The 12,059-nt window shown below is 42.2% G+C and overlaps 1 protein-coding gene across 4 annotated transcripts in view; it reads right to left on the reverse strand.

Moving 5' to 3' along the window:
* The window catches only part of BEND7 (BEN domain containing 7), a 76,475-nt gene that overhangs the window by 42,687 nt on the left and 21,729 nt on the right, over nucleotides 1-12,059 (reverse strand). For all 4 annotated transcript variants that reach the window (XM_082452879.1, XM_082452877.1, XM_082452880.1 and 1 more), the window contains exons 3-5: nucleotides 10,338-10,637; nucleotides 7,478-7,600; nucleotides 3,229-3,494 (exon numbers count right to left, since the gene is read on the reverse strand). In XM_082452879.1, coding sequence (XP_082309005.1) covers nucleotides 3,229-3,494; nucleotides 7,478-7,600; nucleotides 10,338-10,637 — 689 coding nt within the window. The remainder of the gene's footprint in view (nucleotides 1-3,228; nucleotides 3,495-7,477; nucleotides 7,601-10,337; nucleotides 10,638-12,059) is intronic.

A 12,059-nucleotide genomic window follows, 5' to 3' on the forward strand; every position in this document is an offset into this window, starting at 1 on the left:
TTGTTGAAATCGTATTGGTGCTTTGGGCGGGGGGATGTGTGCGCAGTGAGGAATAACAGGGAAAGAACAAGAAAATAGGAGTTAAATTGACGAGAGGGTTCTGATTAACGCCAAGCCAAGTCCTAGACCCAAAGTTTTAAAAGGTGATTTTGTATATTGTGCTTAACACAAATGGAGATGTGTGGCCATCTACTGAGTACCTTCTATGTGCCAGGCGCCACAGCAGGGTTTCCCCATGTGCTCTAGGTCATTTAGTGCTGACAGCACTCTGAGGTGCTGGACTGCAGTTGGTTTTGATTAGGGCTCCCTGTTTCTCTGCACTGAGCAGGGGTACCCGTCAGGGGGCAGAGGGTCGGCGGTCCACCTGCAGTGATCTACAGCCCCTCATGTTCGTGCTTGTACCTACATACACAAATTTGTATTTGGGTGACTCTAAAAGTCACAGCATAAAAAGAGATAACTTAATGCACTGTGAACTTTAAACAATTTACAGTAATTTTTTTTTTTTTACATTTAAAAAGCAATAAAGCACAGGTTTTATGTGTGCTTTTTTCATTGCTTCCCGCTCTAATCTTTCTCCTGTGCTCCAAACGTCTAATGACCTTTTGAGGACACTCAGCTTCTTTTTCCTTCCCATCCAGCACTGAAGGCCTGCTTCTGCTCTGTCCTCCCTGTCTCAGTTAAGGAAATCAGTACCATCTAGTAACCAACCTCGTTTTCCAGGATAGAAATGTGGGGCTTACTTCTCCTGAGTCACCAAGTCCTCTGTGTGGGTACCCCCGGGTGCCTCTCATTTCTCTGTCCCTGCAGGCTCACTGCTCACGTACAGACCCTCCCCGTCTCTTGCCTGGCTGCCTGGAATTATCTTCCTCCTGGTCTCTTTGCCTCTAGTCTCTTTTCTATATTTATCAATCATCCACAGTGCTGTTCCAGATTCCATTCTAAGCACAGGTATGATTATTCCTCTACTTGAAATCTGCAGTGGCTCCCTAGTGCCCACAAGATAAAAAAGGCCCAAGGGCCTCGGCAGGACACGTCAGGGCTTTCACTGTCTGACTCGATCCCATGTTTATATCATCATCTGCTATCAGTGCAGGCCACACAGCTGCTCTAACTACAATGGACCACACGCCCAATCCTATAAGTACTTTGGACTTAATCGTCCCAACACTGGGTACTTTTCAGAGCCCATCTTCAGATACACAATGCCCATCTTCTTATATATAATCCAGTTATATTACCTTTTCTCCAATTGATTTTATAGAATAATTCCTACAAGATTATGATCTATTTTCTGTTTCCTCCTGTGGACTTCCACCAAAGTTTAAAAGGCTCACGGCTAAGAAATAATAAAAGACTAGAAGGGCACCTAAATTTAGATGCCTTAGCACTGATGGTCTCATCACCTAAAGGGCCAGCCTCATTCATGCCAGCAAGACTATCCGGGGACAAAATTTCTAATGATGGGACTCACCGCGTGGTCCTCTAGGTGCAGTGACAATTTCCGTGGAATAGATGAATCAAAGGGCATATCAGTTGGATAATGTAAAGACAATATCTATGTATGCTTTTGCTTTTCTTTAGAAGCATGTTATTTTTCAGTCAAAGACAGTCAGCACCTAACTGAGTTTACATGGACAATTCTGAACGTGCTTTATTAAATTTAATACCTCTTGTTAGCAAAAATCATCATGAATAAAAAGCAAATTATTTTTTTGGTATTTAAATTACAATACTGATATTGGTAAAGATAAGAAAAATTCTATTCTATTTCACTAATGTACATAAAGCCTTTAACACATCTTTCTCAATGTATCTCTGAAGTCCATTTAGACCTTAAAAATTTTTTAAAAAGGAGCAAGTTCAGTTATTAGCGTTAGATCGACTCATGCAGGAGATGATTTTCACAACTCAAATGACTGCTCCTGATACATTAATGCCTATCACAGAAAAGAAGGCCTAAAAAATTCAAGAAAAATGTAAAAGTATTATGAAAACTGCTTCAGACTGAATGTACTTTGTGTTGTGGAATCATTTACCTCTGCTTCCAAATGTGTGATCTACGTGGGCTTTGAACCCAGGGCCTCAGCTGCAGTAACAGGGGGTAGGATCAAATGAGCCAGCTGGCCCAGGGTAGAATGCTGTCGTCGTCAATGATTTTTTAAAACTAAGTTTTTAGTCTAGAAGAACTTCTTAACAATTGCGTGTGTGTTCGTGGGTAAAGAAACAAATAAACAGGAACCCCTCACGCCAAGGACTGGATAAAAGGTCAAATGATTTTCTAGTCTAACCAAATCACGAGATGATTCTTTTTGTTGCCTCCCTTTTTTAAAGACCCGTGCTAGCAGACCATCTTTCTGCAACTTGAAAGGAACAACTGATTTAAAACAGCAATTTATTTCTTATTTAAAGTTGAAGAGGTAGGGCCAAACTCTCATCCTATATAGGCCTGTGGGAGTTCTCAGCGGGAGTCTCATCCTATGCCATCTGGTAATAATAGCTCACCCATCCTTGTTTATTTTAGGAACTCTCCCAACGAGCTGGGGTTCACGGCATCAGTGTACTCAGATCAAGGTACTGCAGGGAGAGTACGCCGTGGCCGATAGAGCACATTACTGAAGACGTTCATTTGTGGCCGTGGGACTATAAAATGGTAAGTCAGACGAACGTCTTAGATGTCATTCAGCATCTTGGGCTGCGACGACCTTCTAGCGATGATATTTAAATAGAGAAACCTTTGCAGGCTGTTAACCTATCATTACGCAGACTCAATGGCACGGCACTGCAACTTAATTAGCAGTGTGGCTTGCATCTATAAAATAGAAGTAGCACCGCTGTTCTTTTTTTTATTATTAGTTTGTGTTTCTAGAAAGGTGTGACCTTATCTGTAGGGTTCTGTTCATTTATGCCCATCTACAAAGGATTTAATTATGTTCTTTTAGCTCACTACGCTGAGGAAACTGAAAACGGCTGCTTCAAAATTAAAAATGTTAACGAAATTAGTGAGCAGAACTCCATGATCCTTCTTCTTTCGGAGAGAATGCAAACATGTTTAAGGAAATAAGGCCTAAGATTTTCAGAAGAGAAAATCCTGGGCAAAGAAATTATTAAGAGTTTTCCTTTCCTCTTTCCCACGTGTATTCTGCAAGTTTCCCTGGTTTTCTTGGGCAGAACTAGTTAAGGGCAAAGTTACACATTAGCGTCAGCAGCCAGAAAACATCCACTTACATCAGAGGCTGGTGATTCGAGGACGATGCCGAATCCTAGGATGTGGTTCTCCCTGGGGGAGGCGTGCTCGGCCGAGGGGAGACTGGGATTCTCGGGGGCCGCCACCGCCTTCTTCTCGGCTTCTAACGCACTGGGCTTCTGTTTCACAGTGAGAGGTTCCACAGTCTTCAGGGGCACTTTTTTCTTTTTATTTCTCTTGCGCGAGACGGCAGTTCGCTGGGAGCAGATAAGGGAAATTGGGGGTTGTTGTCTGTTTTGGGTTCCAACTGCGAACAACAAACAAAAATATGGTACAGGCACTTGTCTCTAACTCAGGAGTACGTACTTGCATCATAAACTGAGGCTGAAGGGGGTTCACTCAAGGACGAGGCACCCTGAAATCAACCTCACGCTGGACCTGAAGATAACCAAATGCAGCCTTAAAGGTCCACAGGCAGAAAAACCCAAGAGAAAACTCTGCTTCAAACGCTGGTGGGTAATCAACAGGAGGAAAGGATGATGAGCTATGAAAAAACACTGAAGCATGACTTTACGCATCCCATGACACTCTTGTATAACTGAGAACTCCGGAAATTAAATTGCGGTGTGGATGTCCACGCTTTTTGGCAAGCCAGTCTCAGGAATATTCCAGTTGTCACTTGAGGTTAAACTGATCAGTAGCCAGCAACCTACAGGTGCCAAAACTGACAAAGGCTGAGCAAGGACGGTCACTGGGGCAAAGCTGATCAAAAGCGTCATTCAGGAATGACCAGTAAGCATGTGGGCCAGGCCTGCCGGTCAATTTCAGGTCCAGTTACTCCGGTCTCACAAACCAATGCTGTTGCACACATCAACTATCTCCACACACTACTCTCCTGGGTTCCGACCAGGCTGCTTCTCTGTGCCTCAGTTTCATGTAGCTGAAAAAGAGGAAGGCTATAATTCTGTACAAGGAGAGCAAATCAGTAAGACCCAGAAACAGTTTGAGTTCCAAAGACGAAAAGCACCCATCAAGAACTGGGTGCTGATGCTGCCTATGTACTTAAGGGAACCAAGGATGCTAATTACAGTTCTCATAGGTGCCCTTCGAGAAGTAACGTTTATTAACCATTTAAAAATACTCTGGGGACTTCCCTGGTGGCGCAGTGGTTAAGAATCCGCCTGCCAATGCAGGGGACACAGGTTCGAGCCCTGGTCCGGGAAGATCCCCCATGCCATGGAGCAACTAAGCCCGTGAGCTACAACTACTGAGCCTGCACTCTAGAGCCCACGAGCCACAACTACTGAAGCCCGCGCACTGCAACTACTGAAGCCCTCGAGCTCCAGGGCCTGCGTGCTGCAACTACTGAAGCCCGCGCGCCTAGAGCCCGTGCTCCGCAACAAGAGAAGCCACCGCAATGAGAAGCACATGCACCGCAACAAAGAGTAGCCCCTGCTCGCCGCAACTAGAGAAGGCTCGCGCGCAGCAACGAAGACCCAATGCAGCCAAATACATAAATAAATACATAAATAAATAAATAAATAAAAATACTCTGATGCAAAGTTCAGTAGGAAAATATGGCATTATTACTTAAATCTTCATGTGTTAATATGGTTTGATAAATACAACCACAGGACATAGCCACTTTTGTTTTTTTTTACAGAAGTACACGTCTAAAAATAAGCCAAATGAAAATCTAAAGATCTTTACGTGCACGTAATATGGATCATTTCCTATCAGGTTGCAAAGAAAGAATATTTGTACTCTGAACTTGATATCTGCATCTCTAGGCTGGACAGAAATTTATAAATAAGTATTAGAAACAAACTACTTGCACTGCAAAATGAGCAGAGAAGTTTTTTAACCGCCCATGCAGTAATTAGTCTAGCTCACCGGTTCTCGACCTCGGCTACACATCAGAATCACCCTGGAGCTTTAAAAAAAAAAAAAAAAAAAAAAAAAAGCCAGTACCTCAGCCTCGCCCCAGACTAATCTGAACTGGAATTTCCAGGGGTGATGCTTGGGCATCAGGATTTTTTTAAAGCTCCTCAAGTGATCCTCATATGCAAGCCGGACAGGAACTTTTCTCTGTTTGGTCCGAATTTTCACCCGAGGCGGCTGGGTCTCCATCCTGAAAGTCAGATGGACGACCGAAGCAATTATCTACAGTCTAGGACTCCAGCCTCACTTTCCAAAATTGAAAACAAAATGATTTAAGTTTAAAGAACACAGGTACTGTCTAAGTTTTTCTCCTCCTTCCGCAAGTCTGGACAGAGCGAGCCGTAGTCTTTTGTATCCAGATCTTACCGCTTGATCTTAGTCCTGGCTTTCTCCCTGAAGTAAAGGTGAAACTTTCTAAATAGAATTTAAATCTACGTTTTATAGGCAATAAACGTTAAGTAAATCTACGCACTCAACACAAATTCTTAAGTTTAAGAAAAGGAGAGTAATTTATTCAGTTTATCCTTTGGGTTCTCCTACAGCTTTGGAGTCGTTCACCACCCTAATCTGCAAAGGTTCAGAAAAGAAAACAGGGTGACATAGAGGCATTTACTTAATAGATCCTAAAAAGGCTTCAGTCAAGGATTTAAATGGTTGCAATTTGTAGTCTGCCGTTTCAGGAGTAAGGAGCTTAAGTAACAAAATAAATCATTACAATTTCATACGCACATTTTCTTAAGTGCTAACAAATTCTTCCACTGAGGAAAGAATCTGTACCGAATGAAGTAACCTTTCTTTCTGAGCTCCTTATTTAGCAGATGTTAACCTTTACCAGGTTAATAAGAACACAGATTATCCTGGTGGAACAAGGTAAGTTAAATGCTTACTGGCCTGACCAAAATGCTTATTTTTTTTTTCCTTGGGATAAGACCAAATCCAGCGCATAAAATTAGATGCCGCTTCTCAGAAAGCCTTTTGCCCATTTTACTTTCACGTGATCTTGGGTGACTGATATGTTTTCGTCTGAAGCTTTTTACATCAAACCACATCACTGAATATTAAAATTGTACTAGAATTCACTAAACGGCACCAAGTACGATTTTCTGAACAGTGACCTTTCTGAATACCTTTACAGAGAAAAGGGGGGTAGGGGTGATAGTCATAAAAGACGGTGCTATTTTCCTGCTCAAGGAGCAGCTTTCCCTGACGAGGTGGGGTGGGGGCGCTTAATAAAATGATTTGTTACTTTCTGTACCTGTCACAACAATGTCCTTTTTCTCTCCCCTAATTGTGGAGACTAGAAAACACATCCACTATAATAAGGGCCTGGACTTCTAGACCTCTGTGAAATGCTCCCGGGCTTTGTAACAACGCTAACGAAACAGCTGAGGCTCGGATCGTGCTTTGCACAGTTCACTTCCGTTTACTACCTCATTCCATTTTCACAACAACCCTGTGAGTTAGATATTAATACTCCAGTTACAGACGAGAAATCTGAGGCTCAGAGAAGTTAAACAGGCTAGCACGGGAGACACGGGGACTCTGACCCCGAACCGCAGGTTCACTGCTCTTCTCTTCAACTTGTCCAGCAGGGGCGAGAACAGAAACAGCGTCGCGTCAATAAAAAGACAAAACAGGAGGTGTCTCTGAGCTTCTCTGACCTGCGTGTTAAGGAGAAAAGCCACAAGCAGGGCCCGAGGGCCAACGTTCCTTGTCAGCTGATGCTCTGGAATCTTCACCAGCGGAGCCCACGCTTCCTAAGGGCTCCTTCGTGTGCACAGAAATGCGCGGCGCCCCACCTGTCACGCGGAGCCCAGTGGGGGGGGGGGGGCGGGTGTGTGTGTGCGTGCGTGTGGGAACTTGTGCAGGAGTGGGAGTGTGTGAGATGCACGCAGCCCCCAAACTGAGCCCCTCGGGAGCGAAGATGAGCCTTCTCGCCTCCTTCCCTGACGTGAACCTCCTTGTTGATTCACGTTAGGAAAATGAGCCGGAGCGCTCGGCCCACTTTCGGGTATAATTGTTTCAAAGTTTAATTAGCTGACATTTGTGAAGTGTGGGGAGTCGGGGTGAAGTATCCGGAGCACGTGTACCAGCCATAAAGCATTTGTTAGAGCTGCTAATGGGAAGATGGGTTGTAGAAAAAGTGGAGAAAATGGCTAATTGAAGAAGCGTGTCATCAACTATACTCCAGTAAAAAATTTTTTTAAAAAAACTAAAAAAACAAACAAACAAAAAAAGGATAGCAAGGAGGGAAGCAGAGAGTAATCAAAGCACCATGAACATCCTGACTAGAGATGTCACATATGCATTCGAAACCCGAGGCCTCCATCCGAGGCCTGATCTTCGTACCTGCCTGAATCTGCATCAATTTCCGCATGGTCTTGAGTTCTTGGAGAATGGCCTGCAACGTTGACTGGCAGTTACAAGTACAGCAGTTTGATCCAACTGACGAATTCACCACTGGAAGTTCTCCTGAGCACGAAAGAAAAGAATGACGGATGCCAAGCAACAGCAAGATTATAAAGAGCCAAAAAAAAAAAAAAAAAAAAAGGAAGGCACCGTGACAGGCTTGTGAAGCCTGTGCAGTTAACTAGGAAATCGTGCCTGAGGAAAATGTACCCAGTAATTTGGACAACCTAAATTTTGCGGTCTGCCTTCATCTAATTATCCAGGCTTCTCTATTGTCAGGTGTGTGCTGTGTCTCGGGGTGGCAGAGCCTGCGTGAACAGACACACACAATTCACTGTCACCCCAGTGCATCTCAGGTAACAATTACAGAAAAATTCACTAGAGACACACTCATGCTATTGCACACAAAACTAGCTCTGAGAACGGTGTTACCAAAAGAAAAAAGAAAAAACAACCTGGTAGCTGGATATGTCCTGAGGGTTCATATTAAGAATTAAATGTGTCTGTTTAAAAAATAGTTTTATCATTAATCATGTTATTCCAAAAATTAAGAACGGTCAACACATTAAACTTTCACTCTGGGTGTGGTATGTCTGGGATGGAGAAAGCCGGGGAAGAAGGGTCTGGGAGGATCCCTTTGAACTTGAGGGTTTAGAGGGTGCTGGTGTGTTGGATTTTCTCCAGCTTCATAAAGGAGATCCTTCTACATCTTTTTTCCATTCCCATTTCTTTAATTTCACTTTAGTCTCTTTTCCACTGTTTAAATTTAGTATCTGTTCCTTCATAAAACTATCCTATTCTGTTTCCCTTACATGTAAACAAATATCTTCCTACTACCCCTGTAATAAAACGGGACATTTGGAAAAACACGCTTTCAACGCAGTTCTCCCAGTCTCAGTATCCAACCCTGCTACCTTTAAGTGGATCAGGATAAGAGACTGCTGTCACTCCGGTTTTTTCACAGGTGGAAGGGGGAAGTTCTAAGGTTGTGGTCCAGTGATATCTTTTACTATACAGTAAATGGAATTTACATCCTGCAGTATGCATTATTTGTGGATATACTTAATGTTTGGAGCAGCATAATTACTTACATTCAAAGTTGTAGCAAATTGAGATGTTACAACTTTAAAACTGCAGATAATTCCAATGAGACACCAAATGCATTCCTATCGAAAACATGCAAGCAATCAACACAAAAAGATCTATTTTTAAATGAATATGGGGGAATTCAGGTTTGCAACTTTTACCATTACTAATATTTTCCAAAGTAAATCCCCTGTCCTTGCTGCATCCTGGAAAACAGAACATTGCTCACCCAACACTTATTGATGTGGGGCTTACTAACTTCCTACATACCTAAGGCTATTTTATTTCTCTAATCATTTCTCACATGGCAGCGGAGTTAGGAGGACCTTGTAGAATATTCCTAGTCACTACCCCAAGTCTAGCTTTCTCATTTTTAGAGGACAAAACCAACCCTTTTCAGCTTGTTATAAATCATTTTCTAATTTTAAAGAGAACTGCCCTTCTTATTTTTATGGAGCAGTCTTTAAAGAGCCATCTCCTTCTAACCTGGAAGCATGCCAGCATGTGAAGCTGATATTGGCTTATGTAAAATTAAGAGAGAGAGAGAAGACACCCATACATCTCCTGGGGTCCCTCCCTGTCTCATCAGCAGTGGCTCAGGATGGCTCTTCACACCTCTGAACTGGTTCTTGCAAATTGTGTTTAAAAAGAAAAAGAAAATCACAGTCGTTCTCTTTTTCTTGAGGGATGATGTATGGGGAAAAAAAAAAATCCTTAACTTTTCAAGGAAACTGAAAACGCATTCTTCCTTTCTTCTTGTTCTCTTTGTGTAAACTACAGTTGTGCACATCTGTACATAATTTATAGAACGAGTAACATCCCGTGTCACTGGAGGGAAAATTAACGTGAATGGAGAAATGATCAAGTTTTTCCTTACGCTTTGAAAAAACATTTGCCATTTGATTTTTTTTCTTAACAATTAGGAACTTAAAATAGATAACTAATAAGAACCTACTGTATAGCACAGGGAACTCTACTCAATACTCTGTGGTGACCTATATGGGAAAAGAAACTAAAACAGAGGGGACATATGTATGTGTATAGCTGATTCGCTTTGCTGTACACCTGAAACTAACACAACATTATAAATCAACTCTACTCCAATAAAAGTTACTAAAAAAAAGATTAGGAATTTAAATTAAGGAAATTTTACTTTAAAGGAAGAATTTTCAACCTGAATGAAGCAGGTTGTAAAATATGGATCACCAGGTTCTGTAGCTTGGACGTGAGGTTAAAGTGAAGCTGTCACCTGGGGGCCAGGTCATCAGTCCTGCCTTTAACTGACTCTTCCGCTAATGCAGAAAGCGCAAGACTAGGCAAGGGGATGTATTACTACACCACGTGACCAGGAAGCTTCTTTTAATGACAGAGCGGAGCTCTTTCTGCCCTAACTGTTCAGTCTTTTGTGACAATAGTATCGTTATCTCTGCAAATGATGGCTTTAAACTTCTTAAAGGGCTAAAATCTCTACCAAGAAACTATCCCTTCTAATGGAGAACCCCCAGTTTTTCCTGCGTCTCAATTCTGGTTTTTGATGCTCTTCAACTTTTTCCTTTTTGTCTTCCCGGTCTTTTAAAATAACTCAGCTAAGGCGGGTGGGTGATTAAGGGAGGGTTTAATATGTTGAACTCAAAGAACATACTGAATATTTAGACAGAAAACACATTGGGGCAACGGCCCCGAAAGCCTTGTGAGCGTCTGAAGACGGCCATACCATTGGAGCTCCCGGCGGAGTGGGGCTGGCTCTGGAAGGTTCTGGAGCGGGTGCCATACTGCCCTGAGAACTGCCCACTCTGGGGTGGCAACTCGTTCCATGCACCACGGGAAGACGGGTGGAGGCTAGGTGGGGCCTCCACAGAGTTCAAACGCTGAGGCCAGATCGAATCCAAATCCTGGGGCTCTTCTTTCAATTTCTCCCCCTCCTTGCCCACACGCTGGTAGATCCTCCCAGCACTGTCATTCAGTAATCTTCTCATTCCTGTAATTTGTTTTTTAATTTCCATGCTTTCATCTCCTAATGGAAATGGGGCCAGAGATATCACTGTAAATTAGCGAAAGAAAAAATAATCCACCACCAAAAAAAAAAAAAAAAAAAGCCACCCTTTCTTCCTTCTTTGGAAATGGGAATGATTACTGACTCCAGATGCAAGCCTCTCTTTTAAGAATCTTCTTTCCTCAGAGGATTTTTTTTTTTCTTTTTTGAACCAAGGTATCTGTATTGCACTGAGGGTACTTAATAAATATTACTTAAACATGACTCAAATTATACAGCTATAAAATATTTTCTATAAATAATAACATTAGAGGATGCCCAGATCTATTAGGAGCTATTTCAAACATACTATCTTCTTAAATTGTCATCAGCCAGTATCTTTACAAAGATTAAGACAAGTAGTTTTTTGTTTTTTTTTTCTTCTCTAATCTGGGTGTTAAAATAAAAGTCTAATGCCAGGGTATGTGTACACACTCATACGGTCACTCTACTAAATGCCTGCAATTTCAACTACAAGAAAAGGAAAAGGCCCACAGAAAGTATCTATTAGGAAAAACACAGCTCTTGCAGATAAATCTAGCACATTTAATACAATCATGTTTTAATGCACTCAGCATCATATTAGCCAGATTTCTCTGTGGCACTAACTGCACAATGAATGTAGGTATTTTGTGTTGTCTAGTTAGATATTTAGCTAATTAATATATGAATACATTACTGAATATAAGGGAGCTTTTATATACTGTTTTCAAGTAAGTATCTTCAATTTTTAAAATAATAAAAATATTAACTGTCTAACATCTAACATGAGCAAACACAGAAATAACACAGATTTCCAAATTTACAGTTCTGCTCTGTGTGGGCATATGCTTGAGAGGAGAAATATTTTAATTTGTAATAAAACTCTTTTCACTTCAAACACCTGTGACAATGACAACATAGAAACAATAAATCATGTTCCAGATTTTATGAGAATGAATGACCAAGCACAATTTAAGTAATGCAGAGTCAGCAAAATTTACACGTTTCTCAAGATGTCTGGGGAACAGGGTGTGTCTGGAAGAGGTCCCAGAGGAATTCTGAAAGATACATCTATATGCCAGTGTGGTTGGTGTTAGTTTCAGCATCCAAACCTAACCCTTCCCGGCTAGATTAGCAGCACAGTTTCGGCAAGGAGCAGCTTCTTTCCTGCAGGGTTTTTATTCTTGATCTTCTAGATCAAGGGCGTTATACATGCATCCACCTGCGGCACGCTGATCTTAGCTGGCACCAGCTGGTGGCTGCCACTGCCCTCCCTCCTGGCTGCCTGGCGAGAGCTGCACCAGCCAAGCCAGATGAAGGCAGGCACACTGCCTGGCTCCTGGGTCAGTGCCAGCTGCACATGAACCCTGATGCATCACAGCAACAGGGATATGCTCTTTTCAAAGGTTCCACCTCTGCTCC

The sequence above is a fragment of the Balaenoptera physalus genome (genome assembly GCF_965194825.1).
Source record: "Balaenoptera physalus genome assembly, chromosome: 2".
In the NCBI taxonomy this organism is placed as follows: domain Eukaryota; kingdom Metazoa; phylum Chordata; class Mammalia; order Artiodactyla; family Balaenopteridae; genus Balaenoptera; species Balaenoptera physalus.